General features: G+C 41.2%; 1 protein-coding gene across 2 annotated transcripts; it reads left to right on the top strand.

Annotated features, from left to right (window-relative positions):
- Positions 1–8,616: 8,616 nt before the first annotated feature.
- On the top strand, positions 8,617–16,359 carry stc1 (stanniocalcin 1). 2 transcript variants are annotated; one of them, XM_069523955.1, is made up of 4 exons: positions 8,617–8,910; positions 10,618–10,757; positions 10,892–11,103; positions 11,568–16,359. In XM_069523955.1, the coding sequence occupies exons 1-4, from the start codon at positions 8,772–8,774 to the stop codon at positions 11,866–11,868; spliced, it is 792 nt and encodes a 263-aa protein (XP_069380056.1). In that variant the 5' UTR covers positions 8,617–8,771; the 3' UTR covers positions 11,869–16,359. The 2 variants fall into 2 exon arrangements, with proteins under 2 accessions (XP_069380056.1, XP_019949281.2); XM_020093722.2 differs by having other exon boundaries at positions 10,615–10,757.
- The last annotated feature ends 2,230 nt before the right edge of the window (positions 16,360–18,589 follow it).

The following is an 18,589-nucleotide window of genomic DNA, read 5'->3' as shown; positions in this document are numbered from 1 at the left end:
GACTGCAACCACAAATGCCCATACACACACAGGCAGGGTTAATAATGAGATTTATTCATTAGACAACAAGACACATGCTGCAACAGGCCAACGCTGCAGGTTTTTTCAGGAAAACAGCTTATGCCCAATTTCATTCTCAGCACATGGCGTACATCATTTAAGGGTCAAAGTTAGGTTGCATTTATCCTAAAATCCGCACCTCCCATTGACTGTGATGAGTATTCCCTGAAAGATAAATGATACAGTATTAGAAAGTAACGCCAGAAGAATAAATGTGATAACTTCAGCATCTCACCACACAAATGTAGCAAAGACATGCCATTTCTGGCAATAATCTTAGCCTTTATTTGGTAATAAATGCTGCAAGTTTGCAAATGGGTTACAGATTCTTTTTGTATTGTGCAATCAACAGACCATGTTGTCGTCCAGATCCTTTCAAGCCTTTAATTATACTTTCAGAAGAGCGATTTACTTTATATCTTCTATTTTTAGCCATTCTTACTGCATGAGTATATGGCAATGTTGGCCTTGTTCCGAATTGTTTTTTCCCATAGCGCAACCAGCAGGTCAAACCTTTCACCTATGCTGAGAAATGTTTCAATATCTGACAGTTTGGAACGAAATAGTTGTTCAGACATTCAAATAAATTTTTCCTCGATGTTTTGCTGACATAATGTAACCTGTTGCCCTCAATCAATGATGACCTCCACTGTGGCAGATGGGAGGGATAGACTTCCTGATCCCTACCAATACTATCCAGCCTTTAACTTTAAAGGTGTGGAGCTTTCTTTAAGAGACACTCTGGGTTGTTTTCTTGTCATTAGTCAAGACTGTGATCTTTCAGTTTGAGGAGCTGCAGCTTGAGCATAGGAAATCTCTTCAAACAACAAAATATCTAAATGCAATCACATGGTTTGAAAACTAGCAGAGAAAATCTGAGCACAAGCAGAGCCTCTGTGAGTACAGGGATTGGAGCGAAAGCATTACAAAATCTTAATGTCCTGCTCTCCAACTGAAATGCTACGTCCCCATAGACCTGCCTAGATTCTGCAGGTTGGTCAAGTGAGTGCATGGTGGCATCTATGGGTTATCAAGTGGACCACACCCAAGGTTCACTGACTGGCCCCACAGCACCTCCTGAGGACTCAGCAGTGATTCCCAGCATCGCCTCACCCCTTAGATGCCATCCACTAGCTTCATAGTCCAGATGAGGAGGCTTTTCTCTTCATCCAGAGCGACTGACTGTTCTCCTCAGCAGCTCTAGATCTAGCCGAACACCCTGCCTAGCCACCTGGTGTCTGGTGTTGAATGTGGTGAGTTTCCACCAACTTACCGGACAAATGATTTTCACATTTTCAGTCAGCTGAAATGAAAAGTCCTGTGTTTTGTGTTTGACCGCCAGAAGTCGCCAAGCAATAAAATGGAACGATGGGTCGTAGTTACATCTTAATAAACAGCTGGTTTGTAAACAAACAGCTGCTTCGTCCCTCCAGACTTAAGTGCTTAAGCTGTCCCTGGTTCGTATTTGATTGTCCAAATAGTTGCATTGCTGGATGACATTGCGCTGAGCTGTGGCAAAAGTCGAGCCAGGACCAAGTTTAGTTTTCTTTTCTTTTCTTTTTTTATGGGTGGCCCCCTCTATGACAATGCAGTAATCTCAGTGAAATGAATGGTGAGGCTACACTTTTGACGCAGTGCTATTGTGGGTCTGAAGGAGGCCTTACAACATTTGAATAGGATGCTGCGAGCTGCTGCAGCACTAATTCAAGATAGATGTGAGTGATGGTGAGTGGATGCCTGATGGGTAACTTATATGAGGGCTACCACTGTGCAGCTCATATCAGATTAAATCAGGAATGGTATTAGCATGCAAATTGAAAAAAGGGGCAGTATTTCCTTTGGATTAACTGCCACCGCCTGTGACAATGTAGAAGTGCTACACTACAGACCTTATCACACAGCCATGTGAAATACTGTAGCTGTGTGAGTACATGCCCATGGGCATCCTGGGGAAGCTCTCCACTGGTTTAGTCATAGAAGTCATTAAAATGTGTTGTTGGTCACAATTTAAAATAGATTCACGTACAAGCGTCACTCTGACACAGCAGAAATTAATCTGGGTGGGTTAATGTGTGACACACACACACACACACACAGAAAAGCATGCACACAGCTCTGTAAGAAATGGAAGTTCTTTGTCAGTGATAGAAAATATTAAGATATTTATCACACACTTTTTTATCACACTTTCATATATTTCTCTTCCTGCTGTACATCATCTATCAAAACAAGGTTTTATTAGAATGTACATATGAAAAATTGCAGAAAATACATGAAGCAACAAGTAGGATCCAAAACTACCTGTATCCCATTTTTGTATTTGTATGAACGCAGCAGATTGGAATAGGCGACCGCCATAAATTCCAATTAAGAAATGAATAACTGATGTTGCATATATCAAAAACTGCTATAAACCTCAAATGTCCTCTGTTTTTCATGATTCAGACCTCAACAACACATAAAGCTGACTCGTTCTGTTTGATGTGGCCGCTCGTGGAATCGTCCTGTCAGTTTTCATATGAGTGGAGCTCTCTGCATGGTTCTCATCACTCCTCGGCTCTCCAGCTCCTTCATGTCGCCCCAGAGGATATTTGCGGTAGCGCTGAAATCAGCAAACAAGTATGTGTTTGTGATCTGTGAATACGGTTGCACTCGGGCTTGTAGATTGGAGCGGTGACTTGACCCTGCCGTCAAGGTGTAACCCGGTTGACATCTTATATGTACTGGTTAGCCATCTGCCTTTGAAGCAGCCCTTTTTAAAGAAGTATTAACCACCACTGCAGCTTTACAAGAAGAGGAAAAAAAGCTCAATCACTCGGGTTTTAGAGACATTTAAAATTGAGTAATTGAAAACACTTGTCTGTGTGAACGGATGTGGGCACCCCTCCAAAATGTATTCCTGAGATGCCTGGGCTGGAGACAGATCCAGATGGGTCTGAACTGAAACCAGATGGCTGGGTGAAGGGAACATAGGCTAGGTACTACTGCATGCTGCATACAGACAGATTCCTTCCAAAGTACAAGGACTGAGTGAGCGTGGGTGTGTGTGTGTGTGTGTATCTGAGGCGTTATTGCACAAATGCAAGTGTGTGCTTGGATGCCGGAATGTAAAGAATGACAGTAATTATCTGAAATCCATGAGAGTTAGGTTAAAGTTTAACTTGAGGACATTGTTGCCTTATTCAAACAACTATATTTGTGCGCTGCATAGAAAACATGAAAATGCAGCGATTAAGTACTTCAACACTTTAAACATTGGACTGACCCACAAATATAACATGTTTGACTGAAGAGCCATGACATTAGATTTAAAAAGTCTGAAACGACCAATAAATCATTCAGGAAGTTGCAAATCTCAAACTGTGAATTTCTTATTTTACCGAGCAAATTCCACACATGACTTTCCCATGTCAAGCGCTGGGATACCGATAAGTTTCTTTAGATTTTATGATGATGAAGTCAGAATATATGATGGTGTCATTAATATTTATTTGCAGTGGATGTTGCTCAAGCAAACTACAAAGTAAATTATATTTATAGTACATTTAAATCCCCCATGCTGCTTTGGGAAACAGTAACTGCACACACCTGTGCACCAGAGGATACAAAAAAAATCTACCAGATGACAGGTGTTTCAAACAGCTACACGAAGGCAACGCTGCAGGAGCGATGATGAAGCTCTATGCTGTCATGCAGTCAGTGATTCATAGAGCTCTGCCCTTTGGGAAATAGTGTGGGTCTGATAAATTAATGTATTTCAAATGTATCCTCAACAGCAATGCCCAAGAAAGCAGACAACACTTATTTCCACAATTGTACTTCAAAAGCATTCTGATTAAAAATGTTTCCAATCCGACTTGCCACAGAAAACAGGAAAAACAGCCAAACACACACACACAACAACAATAAGCAGAAACAACATCAAATCTGCACTTTTTCTGTCCTTTTGCTCCTGATCTGGGTGAACAGCATCATTGCAGGAGGAGAAATAAGTTGTGTGCAGGAGGTAAAAGTGTGGGTCAGCTGTACAGAACCACAGAGGCTGAGATTCAGTATCTTCTTCAAGGACACTTCAGCCGCACGGATGTTTGCATGTGACCACATGAGACTTGCTGAGGTCAGGGATGAACTCTGGTCAAGGAGGCTCAGCAAGATCCAAATCGATGTAACTCAAATTTAAGGGTCAGACAAGAATCATCATCATCAGTTATTGTTGTAGGGTTGTTTCATACTCTCACACTATATGTAACATATTTAGAAAGACATCTTAATGAGAAATGTTCCTTCACAGTCGTCCAGCTGTATCATCAAAACATGATCTTGCATAAGCTGTTTATGTTATTACAATTTTTTGATTCCCACTTATTTTCCAGAGCAGTAAATCCATGACAACATTTGCAGCAGTTGACTTTGTGTATGTAATGTTTTGCTCCTAATGTTTCAGAGCTGCAGCATGTTTTCATTCCAGCCACCAGATGTATAGCCCTGCTATGCTACTCATTCTGGACACACATTCAGGAATGCTGGTCCCCTGAGCTTTTGCATTGTGTTCGAGTCATGCAGACATCTGTTAGAGGGAAAACACCATCCATTCAGATACTACGCAGGACAAAATGAATGTAACACCCTCAAGAAAATAAGCCCACAAGATTAGACCTTCACTTCTGGTGATGGGAATGAAAAATTGGTATTTTTTTCCAGTTATAATCATGTGCTAAAAAGACAAACATAGGTTTTCCTGCAAATGCCATTTAAACTTCACATCTAAAAATATCACTGACAATAGTAAATGGGCTTAGCTGCTCAGTGCCCACAGAAACCAAATCTCAATCTAATTGTTCTCATCATAGTGTTTCAATAGACTTTACATCCATTTTCTCTGCATCCTGACAGCTTTATAGGAGGATGTTTATTCATTCCAGATCTCTTCTTGACATTTTTAACATTGTCTCTCTTTTACCAGTTGGGGGGGGGTGTCTCTCTCTAAATTGTCTCACAGCTGATGCCACTGCTGGATGCTCCGTCTGATGGACAGATACTGGTTATTTCGTAGTTCTCCACATACCTCCTCCTCCTGCAAAACAGTTCCCTAATAATGAAGTGTTATTCTCCTGTGAACGCTAGAAAGCAAAACGATTTATCCCCCGGACCAAACATCACATATGAAAACACACACACACACACACACACACACACACACACACACACACACACACACAGAGAAATCTAAATGGAGGTGCAAACACAACACCGTTGACATGTGAGTAACCTGCACGTCATAATAATCCTGCAGGGCGTCTTGTCTTCTCTGTCTCCTCTCCACATCTCAAATTTCACAAATCATAATCTTACCCCTCCCACACACCAGCAGACTGTTTGGAGGTGTTACTTCACAGTTATAGCTCATGTAAATCAGCAGCATCTGACTACAGTCCCTCTGGTGGACGCAGTTAGACTTGCACTGTCCTTCAGGTGACACCTTGGGAGTGTTTTTATGCAGCTCATTAAATAAACTCGTTAAAACAAAGCTTCGGCGAAGACATTAGCAATATTTGTGATTCATTTGCTTGTGCATGATAAAAGATGACTCTCCCATTTATTACACTAATTTCAAATCTCTCGCTCATAATGAGCAATCTCGTAATCATATAATTGCAGAGGAAGCTGCTGTCAGGCAAACAGCAATAAGCTCAGGGAGGGGGGGGGAATTTAACTTCGATGCAAAGTGACTTCTAATCAGAGGATCAGTTCATCCACCTCAATGTAAATGAATGCAAAAAGTGTCATGCTGCAGCAGGCCGCTCTGACTGTATGTGGATTCTCTGTAGCAGATCTGTCCTTTGCGTGAACCCTGCCCTCTGCGTTGTCTGTTATATTTCTGAAAACAAGGTGAAGCACCTTCTTCTACCTGACAAAGGAATTCATTATCCTTCCCCCCCAAGAGGACGCTCAAGTGGTATTCTCAAATGTGTTTGTGGTATGGCTCCATCCAGCAGGGGAGAGTTTGCTGTGATGTGCTAACAAGGATGAGACCGACTTCCAAAACTCATGAATAAACTCTCAGTCTCACGTCTTCAGTTTCAGCAGCACACCCCCCACCCACTTTAGTGAGAAAAAAATAAATAACACGGGAGAGCGATAAATGCAAGAGCAGCAATATATTCATGGAGAGCATGAATATGAGCTCAGAATCTGCCTGGGATCTCACACACTGTTCACATTGTTGTTGTCTCCAGGTGTTTTAGGAGTGCTGACATAACCAATAAGCAAGCACGTTGGTCTTTGACATCCTGTTTTCCACACCAAATCTGCAGGGAGGAGAGCCAGCCATCACTGTGGAGACTCCTTCACCGCAACAGACTTTTTGAAATAAGACAAGACGAAAAGCTCTGAAATAGTATATAAATAGTGCCATCAAATTATAACCTTCAAGCAATCAAGTAAATTAAATCACTTACTTAGGTTTTTGGTCCCTGAAAGAGTTGTAAGGGATCCAGCTTAGTTTTAACTGTCCAAGTTGTCAAATCTTATACGTCTAGAGTGCAGCTAATGTCTGTCTTAGACTACGATGCTGATAATAATTGATTGTGAAAAGAGACATTGGCTCTTTTATTAGGATGTTACTTTCATATCATCTTTTCTTTATAAAGTCCATTGGTGCCGCTGGCAGGGGCCCATGTTTGGATTCCCCACTAGACATAAGGTGCCAACAGCTGGAAATCGTGCCCAACTCCTGACAACGCTGTTGGAGAAATTAAGGTTATGGCACAACGATGGTCCACAGATAATCAGAACACAGAGGAAAGGCCCTCTCTGCTCGCTTAAACACCACAGGAGGAGAAAAGTAATCTAGCTGAAAACTATGTAAAAGTATAAATCAGACTGAGGCTCCTACTGAGGACAAATGTTTTCAGGTTAATGAAGGGAATTCATTTCAGTTGAAAAAGAATCGTCTGATGTTAAAACTAAACCAAAAGTCTTCCTCATATTTCTTTTAACTCCCCTCTGTGATCATGAGAAAAACCAGCTCCATCGTGTCTGATTCTGTCTGTAATGGGTGCATGGCGCTGGGTGAAGAGGCGTGAAGCGTCCATGATAAATGATAGTTTCGAGTCCCACACATCATCCTCTGTGCGCCGGCACGTGCAGCTGCAAGTAAGTGGACTCTGAGCCAACATTTCTCCGTCAAATAAAGAAGAATAGAGAATCAGGTCAGCAACAGTCACCATCCACACTTTATGTCAACAGTGCAGGTAGTTAATCTCCACGTGCGGTAGATTCCGTGAGCTAAACAATGGAGTCATCAGTGGGCACGGCTCAGGAAAATGCCAGTGATAATAAATGACCTGACATTTGAATATTCTGGGTTGATATTTGGGCAAAGGCATTTAAGTGTGGGACAGTAAGCATCACATTTGACTAAAACACTGCTTGGTTAAATACTCTGTAATACTTTGGACTAAAGGAATCTAAATGTGTCACCACTTCAAATATTAACAATAGAATATGATTTTCATAATATGAGATCATTAGCTGTGGTCAGATTTACGGAATTTAGTTTGACTGGCGGTCGGGGCTAAGAGAGGTTTCTGATCTGATATCAATAAATCTTTCTTTGAAAATAAATTCCATGATGGAAATACATTATCAATACATTCACTATATAAATATTGAACCTGTTCAGCATTAGGAAAAGTCAGCAAATGTTTTACACTTCAGCAAAAGTGTAAAACATTTGTTTGTTCGATATTTCATTTGGTTATAAAAGCCTGATACTGTGAGGCCATGTCTTCTCCGGGCCATTTGTATACTACCAATTTTGAGGGGTTTTCATTTTGAAATGTAGGATTTTAAATGATGTTGTAATCATCACATGCTGCAGTACTTAAATACATTATACACCAATAAACTGTGATTGGAAACTACAATAGGAAAGCTAAAATAAAAGTATGGCAAACAAACTAGTATTGTACTGTAAATGTTTTTTCACCGTGATAAGCTGTTGTTGTGGAATTACATTATAAGTACACTGTGGAATTACAGTATCATGCTGGTAAGTGTAGCTGCCAGTAATTTAGGGAACGAAGAAAATAAAATCCCTCTTCAGTTCTTCCTAAAACATCAGACCATCCTCCCTCCAAGCAAAAGACAAGTTGTAGTGAAACAACATCTCGACATCCGTACACCAGGTAATGTATCAGTAACCCTTTATGCCATGTCTCATGAATGAACTGACCACTTCATAGCCAAGGAATCAATCAAAGATGTGATGCTTCATGGATGTGGTGAGGTTCAGGTGAAGCTGAGGGCACAGGTAGATGGAGAAGGTGGAGTAATAGAAACTTCCACTATGAGAAATATATGTTTCGTTGCTCATAAGAAATCACAACCTTGAGGTGTATAGAGCCGGAGCATCTACAGTGTTAACTGATTTTATCAATTAGTTTAGCGGAGGGAGCAGGAGCACGGTCCTGGATGCTGCGCTCTGATTGGTCCGCACGCCAAACTCGTAACGCGCAGCGCTCCCATATAAACCCGTGCAGACCTGACATCGGCATCTGTCAAAGGGATAGTGAGGAGTCCGGTGTGGACACGTTTTGCTGGCTGCCTGTACTTGTGCCACATATTGTTGCTCTGCTCGCGTTTGGAGCGTCGTTTCTTTTAGGAATCCCACGCAGAGCAGGAGGCGTCCCTTTGCGTTCAGTTGTGTGATGAGCTGTGTTGAGAGGAGGACGATGCCTCTGAGGACCGGACTTTTCCTCCTGATGGTGCTGAACGCATCCGCTTACGAACTGGACCAGAACGAGTCTTATTCGCCCAGGAGAGCACGCTTCTCTTCCAACAGCCCTTGTAAGTATCACGCTGCTCCTATTTGCATACATCTCAGAGGGCGCACAGCTTTTACGCACCATTAACGTAACGCACAGCAGCAAACATTCTTTTATTTCCTCTCTTTTTTTATTTTTTGGCCTATGCAGCCTTTTCCTGTGTAAATGAGGGGATTGATGAGGGAAAATATCAGCTGGATTGAGGCTGTAGGTTGTTTTTTTTTACCGGTGTCCTGCCGGCAACAGATGAGCATGGAGCCTGGCGCTGACACCTGAGAGTGCAGGCTGTGTCATGCTGTAAGTCTCTGTGGCTTTGGCTGCTGCATTGGTCCAACTATCCAGCATTATACTGGACTTGAGGTGGTTACAATGCATGGAACACAAATCATCACGTGTATCTCTTTGTACATTTTCTCCAGCATGCCTCAGAAAAAGCCACAGACCCACTGGGGCTTTTGGACAAATATGTTTATCCATCATAAAATAGAAAGACCCTAAACCAAAAATCCTTCTTGATAATCATCAGAAAATGACACAGCAAAGCACGAATCTGCATGGCTTCATTCAAATGTTCACTTTTCTCCCTTCACACAAATGGCAGCCCCGGTATCAGGGATGCTGATTCCCTCCTGCAGGAACTGCTTCATCATCATACGATTGCAGCTCACTTCTCTCTGTATTTTTGGGAGCGACCTCTGGTCCCTGATGGCAGCCAGACTGACTGTGCAGGTCAAAATAGGGGCCCCAGATTCAAAGTCTGCCAAGCAGCTTTAGGATCCTCAGTGACATCTCTTAACACTTATTACGAATGACTTGAGTCAGGCCGCCTGCCATCTCACAGGATTCTTGGACGGAGAATAGGGAAAGGGAACTATCACTGATTTACAGATGAGGTTTATTAGCCACACATTTGTGTAACTTTTCAAGTCGGCCACAAGGAATCAAACCTGTGTTTCTTATGGTCGAGATTGGTTTTCGGTGAATGGGTGGAACGGCTGAATGCTGCTGCTGCAGGAGCGTTGTTTTACAATTTTACAAAGCTGAGGATCAGGGTTACTAATGGGTTAATAAGCCAAATAACTCGTACAGTCATGTGATGCTTCTGAAATGAACATGGCAGCATTTTCTGAGTGTGTGTTTCATTATGTAGATGTGCATGGGATCAGTTGTGGATGTGCATATGGACTGTGACACCTGCTCAGTTATTAGTTCTGAATATTAAAGCGGTTTGGAACCCGTGTCTTTAAATTCAGCTCGACAATTACGGCCTGTGTAAAATAATTGAAAACAGAGGCTTGTGGGACAGAGTGTTCGTATGTGTGTGTGCCAGCAGTACAAGTATGTTTATGTGTGTCTGCAGGCACGCCAACAATTTTCAGGAAACTCTTTGGTATTTCTGGTGATGTTCGTCCAAGCTCTGCTGAAAATACTCAAACAGTAGAATATGGTGTCTGCCAAGAGAAAAGTCCACCAGCGCCAAACAGTGTCTGAGAGTCTCTGAGCTGTAAGGTGTCCAATCCCCGGTCGAGTCAGAGTTTGACCCAGAGCGACTATACAGTATGGCTTTTGTGAATCACCAAAGTATGAAAGTTCTCTTTTGTTTGTCGCATACTTTGGCCCGAACCCCGGCAACCCCTTGTGTAATGAGCTCAGTGAGTGTGCAGCGATTCCCAGTGAACCCAACTTTTGGCTTTCCCCGCTGACGGTCCATTCTCTGTGCCCACAGCAGATGTGGCACGCTGTCTCAACAGTGCCCTCCAAGTCGGCTGCGGAGCCTTCGCCTGCCTGGAAAACTCAACTTGTGACACAGATGGCATGCATGACATCTGCAAGTCCTTCTTATACAGTGCTGCTAAATTTGACACTCAGGTACATACTTCAATTCATTATCCACCATGACATGTTATGTATTTACATGCATGTGAGCGGTGTAGCATTATAAGGGTGTTGCTGGCAGGGAGAAGAATGTGTGAAGCACTGCGGTTCTCTCTTTTTTTTTACAGGGTAAAGCATTTGTGAAGGAGAGCCTTAAGTGCATTGCCAATGGCATCACCTCGAAGGCATTCCCCACCATCCGCCGCTGCTCCACCTTCCAAAGAATGATATCTGAGGTCCAAGAGGAATGTTACAGCAAGCTGGATATCTGCACTGTTGCCCGATCGAATCCAGATGCTATTGGTGAAGTGGCACAGCTGCCAAGTCACTTCCCCAATAGGTGAGCTCCCCCCTGACATACAAGTTGATTCATGATATCAAGTTAATGAAAGACACCAGGGCTCAAAATGCTGCTCGTAGCGCAAATATATATACATGATAGATGGCCTTTGTTTTATGTAGCGTGTCAGATGTCTATATTTCTACTGATGTTTAGGTTCATCTTCTGCTCCATGCACTCATTCATACGATGCAAGAAAATGAAACAGGAATATCAAGTTTAGATGGTTTGGTTCATTTCTTTGTGGCAGTGCATGTAGGATTATGGCTTGGGTGTGGACAGGGAGGGGGAGAACAAGGCTTAAAAGGGACTGGACCCGGGATGGTCACACCCATATGGATTACAACAGCACATGTGCACATATATAGAAAGGTTTTATGAGCATCTGAGAGCACAACAAGAAGATATTGTAGATTTCAGTCCTTTTTTAAAAATTCCTTCTGTGACGCTTCATGTCATTTTAGGTTTTACGGTAAGCTGCTTCAGAGCCTGGTGGACTGCGACGAGGACACAGTGGACCGCGTCAGGACCAGCATGGTGTCGCGGCTGGGCCCAGAGATGACCATGCTTATTCAGCTGCTGCAGAGCAAGCCCTGCCCATCCACTGCTGTGGCTGCAGCTGCCGCCATCCCAACTGGAGTGGAGGGCCGTGGGAGCTGGCGCTGGTCCATGGGTCCCCATATGTACAAGATCCAGCCTAATCTGCGAAACAGAGACTCTGCCAGTCATTTTGGCAAAAAGCGCTCTGCCAGTGACAGCTCCTAACTTCCGCTCAGTCTCAAAAGAAAAAAAACAAAAAAACACTCACCCTCAAATCATCATGAAAGCTCCTCTATTCTCTAGGGATGATAAGAATCCATTCCTCCGCTAGACTGGTTACAGAAACATGCCCCTCTAGGGAATGCTGGAATGCCCCATAGAGTTGATATCAGAGTTTGATTGTTATTATATTGTAAATCCTACACTTTAGGCTTGAGAGAACCCCCCCCCTTCCATCGACTGTTTCCAAAAATGTCCGCTCACATTTAGTGTTGAACATGTGGCTGTTGCATCTGTGCAACATGGTCCTGTTGGACCCTTGTCACCTTCTCCAACAGAGATGAATCCTTATGACGTCTTTTGATGCCAAGCAAAAAAAAAAAAGAAAAGAAAAAAAAAGAAGCAGCCATGATGGTTGACGTCTCTAGAGCACAAAAACACAATCTCATAATCCTGACATGTCTTCATGAATTGAAATAAGTAGTTGGATTATTATTAGTTTCTTGATAGGAAAGGGAAATCATTGGTAGATGTGTCTAATATTGCTGCAATGAGACCAGTCGAATAATTGTGAGCATGAGATGTGGAAATGAGTTTCATATCTATTTTCTGACATTAACACTAACACTTAAATGTACTGTATACTGAGTTTACTGAGACAGCCATAGCAAGCCCTCTAAAAGAGAGTGCTCACACAGAGTGAGGTCTGTAGAGGTTTTATCATAACCTTTGAGAGGTTACCTTAAACTGACCAAAAAACTTCAAACTGCCCTGAATGCTATTCATGAAATACCAAAATAGTGTATAGCTATAGCACTTATAATTTGTTTTTTATTCCGTTTTTTTCTTCTGATGGCAGATATAGTCATGTGTTTCAAATCACCATCCTGCACGTCCTGCTCAAGGAGTGTCCTGGTCATGGCCGAGTCTGTCGATCAGGAAATAAAAAAAGATCCATTTTGCATATCTTGCATACAGACACTTGTAACACATAAGACTGTTGAGCTCTACAGTACATGTGGGAGCATGTTTAGTGGAATCTGTGTCCATGATCTTAGCTGAGTGAGAAGCAGTCGTGTATGCGCAGGGGCTGATTAGCACGTTCACCGCTGAGACTGAGAGCGGCCATCTTCTCAGGCTGATGAGCATCACTCTCTGAGGTGAATCGTGTGACATACACACTGGCTTCCAGCGTCAAGATGGAGAGTGACTATTTAAAAAAAAAGCCTTGTTTGGAATAATATTTATTTTCCTACTTTATTATTTAATTTTGTTATTATTTTAATGCATTCATGTAGTTTTGATTAGTTTACAGATTTTACAAAAGCAGTTCAGTCATGGCTCCTATTTCAACGTGAGCTCTACACCAAAAAAAAAAAGAAGAAAAAAAAAAAAAAAGAGCTGACACTCTGGTGACTGAATGGGACCCATGTCATGACTCTGTGCTGGCCATAGGGGAACACGGTTGGTCATTCAAGTCAGGTGATCTACTTTATGGGTGTCACAAGAGACCACGACAAGAACTACAGCGTCATTTTGACACACTTTCTGGTTTGATAATAAGGATGCCGTCACAGCTGCTAGACGTGCTGAGGTTTGTGCACATTATAGAGGATTGAGCAGGTTTGAAGTGACACCAGCATAAAGTGACCTCGTGGTGATGCTTGTGATGGTTCTGCACTAGTTTTTGGTGCTTCCTGCATGAAGGGCGAAATTTATCGTCGGTTGGCTGCGTGCTGACAAATTCTGACCATGCAGATCCAGAAATATGTTTCTTCACGAGATGGTGGTGGAGGTGTTTTCAATATTAACTGTTTTACCAGTAAATAATTAATTGATCTTTATTAATAAAATCAGGCACATTTAGAGGACTGATGTCTATGAGTGTTTAAAATCTGGTGCAGACTGATTGGATTTAAGGGGACTTTCTGAGTGCCATTTAAGTTTATTTGTATGTTCATTTTTTGATATTACACAGTAAAGAAAGGGTGATATATCTCAAACTAGTACACACTGTGTTGTTAATATCAGCTTCTACTCTTTTTTTTAAGTCCCAGAAAATTTGGTTGTAAAAGTATATTTTAGTAACAACAGATATTCTGCTCTTTACTTATTATCAAGCAGATTGATGCTTGACTAACTCAAATACTGATGTTCATCAGTACTGTGTTGGTGTGGTTTGATCAAATTTGACACGTCAGATTCCAATTCATATGTCGCCAAATCCTGATCAGTGCACAAAAATGCATGACGTTCATTTTCAGAAAGATCTGCGAACACTTCAAACCTGAGTGCAGACAAAAAAACACATGCAGATAAAACAAAGATGCCGATTCATGTACCACAACACTCATTGTTAGCAGTTGATGTTTTCAGGGCCTTTAAGAGAGTGGTGTCATCCAGGATAAAGACAAACTTAAGGTTGTAATGGTGGCTCAGAAGATTAGAGAGATTTAACAGTTTCATTCTGTGTAAAATAACAAAAAGTATAACACTTAAACTCTATAAGTCCCATTAGATTCCTTTCTCTTCCATCTAAGATCAAGACATTCAGAATCAGTGCAGAGCCTCGGTCACTGGGAAGTGTCTTCATGCTGGTGTTTACTTCCTCTAAACCTGGTTGACACATGGTGGTATCAGATACTTTCAGATGATAATCAATGGCGTACATTTCTGTTTTGCAGTAAATTGCAAATCTTTGTGCAGGTGAAAATACAATATAGAGATTAACTTGGCACCAGGGCTGAGTTCAGTTCACTATCAAGCAGCTTGAATCAGAAAATCCCTTTGCAAACTGGCCATTTTACAGTTTGCTTTATAACTAAATTATAAGGAATTATTTTGCATTTTATGTTATGTTTTATTATATGTTTGTATTATTACCGATACAGCTTTTGACTTCATGAAAAGAACTGAATCCGGTCCTGTTTATGGAAACAAAGTTAATCTGTATATTGTTATATTATTATTTTGGATTGGATTGATTATGAGAGTGAAGCACAAACCAGAAAAAGATGTTTCATTTTTGTGTCAATTTAACAGCTATCTTTAAGATTTCCAAACTATGCAATAATCTCTAACACAACCGATTCACAGCAACAAAGAAATTGACCTTTATATTTTTCAGTGCCAGCTGATGCTGCGTGAGTAAAGCAGCAGCACATGTACTGCACACACAGTGTGCAGACGTCGCTCCTCTGTATCGCTCTCTGTTCCTGTGGGTTTTGTTTTTTTTTGTTTTTTTGTAAAGTGGTGTTTGCTTTTGTTCTGTGAATCTGATCATTTTTTTCTTTTGTGTCATTTGGTGCGAAAGGCAGTTGTGAAGGAATCACTTTGGGAAGAGCTATAGTCACACTGTAGTATATCCTAGCTTACTATTTTTATGTTTAATGTGCACTTTGCATCTTAACCACTATAAAGGGCATTGAAATGTTCTGCACACGTGCAACATGTTTTATTTAGCCGGTGAATGGAAAAGCAGTCAGAATAAGTTGCATCCTGAAGGGTCGGGGCTTCTTCATGTACTAATGATACATATGTCTGTATCTCTGTTGTCCATGGGTAAATCCAAACCCAACAGCTGCTGCTAAACTCTTACTTCCCTGCATGATGCTGTCCAGATGCCCGTCCACTGTGGCCACACTCTGACCCGTCACAACACACAGTGAGCTCAGCATCGGTCGCTCGTTTGCATTTCAGCATTTCTAAATGTCGATCCATGTCCTCATATTTATTTTTCGATGTAAAATATATTTGGCAAAGGCAAATTGACTGTTTCCTCACCAAGTCACATGTAATGGTAATTTCAGAGAATGTACCTGTACACTGAATGTCTGCTTTGACGAGAACACGCCCAAGGTTAGATGACCCATGAAGGCTATCGGTAAAAAAAAAAAACAACAGTGAGAGAAGTAATAAGGCTTTCGCTTTCTTTCTGTTTTTCGTTTTTTTTAATTCAACTATAGGGTGCTTAAGGTGGTACTGCAGTATTGTTCAAATGACCCATGGTGACTTTTGTGAAATTGTTTCTCCTGTAAACACTAGAGACTAAAGACTCCCTCACTTCTGGCACTTCATGGTACTCTTTTCCTCTCAAGACTTGAAATAGATTGATAAATGTTGTTGTGCTTAAAACAAAATTCAAAAAGCTTCAGTGACTCAGCTTCAGAAGTTTATTTTGTATTCATATATATAAATATATATATATATATATATAAATATTTATATATAGATAGATAAGTGACAGTTATTTTACTATTGAATTCAAAAAGTTATCAAGGATTTGAGGAGATTTACTGAAGTTCAGATGCTATGTAACGCATGATTGACCCTTGTGAATCACTTGCACTTTAGAATATACCCATATACATATATACCCATACTGTGTATATGTTTGGGTTTTTCCTCTGTACTGAAAAGTCATGAAAGATACAAATGCATCAATTGTGTGTCTTTTGCTGATCAGAAATAAAATATTTATCATATCTGGCATATGGTATCACATATGTTGCTTTGCTCTTCTTTCACTCATTTGGATCCGTCCTCACAGATTCACATCAACACTGAATAATTCAAAGTCCTAAAATACTTTGTCATTCTTCTCAGTTGTTCTAAATTATCTGATATGACTGTTATCAGATCAATTTATTATTATAATAATATATTTATATATTACTTATATAGCCCTGAAACAGTTTTACAGACAATAGACAAAATAAAGCAATAAAATAAATGTCTCGTAAAAAGCCATTTTATAAAAATTCATTTTATGAAGAGTATACTCAGGGAGCGTGTCAGTCTGACAAAGGGTCATGACAGATGTGGAGCCATTCATCCATAACCTACACTGCTTATCCTATTGGGGGTTGTGTGGGGAGCTGGAGCCAATCAGCTGACATTGGGTGAGAGGCGGGGTACACCGAGGTCGCCAATCCATCTCAGGGTCAACATAGAGGCAAACATCCATCCACCCTCACATTCACACCTACGGTCAGCTCAGTCTCAGTTCCTGGAGAAATCCCACATTTACATGGCGAGAAAATAAAACTCCAGAAAGAGAGACAGGGATTTGAACCAGTGACCCACCACCATGCTGCCCCCAGCTGTAGAGCCCTGACAGTGAATGCCTTTTCTTTCCTCTGTCTTGATAATGGCGTTATCAAAAAACACATCTGTCCTGGCCAAAAGGGACAAACTAAACCTACTAGTGTGTTCAGCAGGCTGTTCTCACCCATTTATCTCACAGATCCCGTTTGTGGAGCCCAGAAGACGATAACAGCCTCCTGAACATACTAGGTTCAGTCAGCCCCTATAGCCCATATGTACGGGATAGATGTAAACCGTATGACTGGGTGTGTAAAACATTCCAAGAAGTGCCTCTGACTTCATGTCTTTAGTTCTTAGCAAACTCCACAGCCTGGTGTTTAATAAAAGCAGATGGAAGCTGAGTAAAGTTTTTCTTTCCACTGCTGGTAAATAAGCTTAAAGATGCATTTATGCTCTGAATCTATGGTTCACTGCAATGGCAGCACAAACACAACCCCACTCCTTAAAATGAAATGTTTGAGAACATGCTCATAGGTTTCCTCAAAAACCACACAACAAATAAACATAGAAGTAGTAAACTGCCATGACCTGTTGAGCAAGACATGGAGATTGTTCTCTGAAACTCTCCTGCTGGATTTTCTGGTTTCGCTTTATCACCAGCCCCTTAAACCAGACCACAAAATCTACAATAAATGTGTCAACCATGACTCCACAAAATAGTATCCAGGGCTGTAACCATTTCTAATTTCCTCAGCAACATAAAAACTGGCAACAGAGACACAGTCCTCGATGCTGCCATCATCCCAGACACTTGGCACCAGATTTTCTTTTCTTTTTTTTTTGAGAAATGCATCTGTTTCGGTTTCGGCTTCAATTCCACAACTCAATAAAAAAAGCAGGATAGCAAGTTTGGATTATTCTGACCCAAGATAATTATCAACAAAAGCATACTCTTAGCAATCACAACCCTGATCATTGACCTTTGACCCAAGGAAGCAGCGACTTTCTATTATTGATTATTGATAAGTATGTTCACCAAGAAGCTTATGTTTTCGTATCCATTGTTTGTTTTTTTGTTTTTTAGCAGGATTATCAAGAACTACTGGACAGATTACAACAAAAATGAATCAAATGATGCGGTATGAGTCAGGAAAGAACCCATTTTCCTTTATTTGTCAGAGGATAATTCATGGATGATGAAAGAAGTCAGACAGGTTTAGAAGACTGATATTTATGACTGTCTAATTGCAGATCCAAATAAAAACACAGATCTAATGAATTTATTTGTGGTTTTATAAGAGGAAAGTCAGGCCTTGGTGGAGGTATACTCTGAATCCCATTGTGTCGGCATTTCAGCATGAAACTCTCTACAATGATAATTCCTATCTTCCCTTTCATATACATATTCATTTGATAGTAATATAACATGTATTCAATGCCAAGGTGTGTCATGTGAGAGTAACAAGTGTCATGTGGACTCAAGATGACTGCTGCGACTGGTGAACAGTTTGATTTCCATTCACATTTTGTTTCACAAAGAACCAGTTTCGCAAGCAGGCATCCACAACATCGACACACGCTTCATTTCTGCCCCAAGTCTACAGCGAATCACCTCGGAGGTGCTGAGCTCTAATGTCTGGACTTCTCTAACTACGCTTACTGAACACTGTCTCTGTCCAGC

The sequence above is a fragment of the Paralichthys olivaceus genome, chromosome 4 (assembly GCF_024713975.1).
Source record: "Paralichthys olivaceus isolate ysfri-2021 chromosome 4, ASM2471397v2, whole genome shotgun sequence".
NCBI lineage: Eukaryota > Metazoa > Chordata > Actinopteri > Pleuronectiformes > Paralichthyidae > Paralichthys > Paralichthys olivaceus.
The sequence above is the reverse complement of the archived record's forward strand: the minus strand, read 5'-3'. Positions and strand labels throughout refer to the sequence as shown.

Coding starts and splice junctions, on each gene's coding strand:
- stc1 (XM_020093722.2), top strand. CDS start 8,772: ATGAGCTGTGTTGAGAGGAGGACGATGCCTCTGAGGACCGGACTTTTC. Junction 8,911..10,614: donor CTTCTCTTCCAACAGCCCTT/GTAAGTATCACG, acceptor CTGTGCCCACAG/CAGATGTGGCACGCTGTCTC. Junction 11,104..11,567: donor CCAAGTCACTTCCCCAATAG/GTGAGCTCCCCC, acceptor ATGTCATTTTAG/GTTTTACGGTAAGCTGCTTC.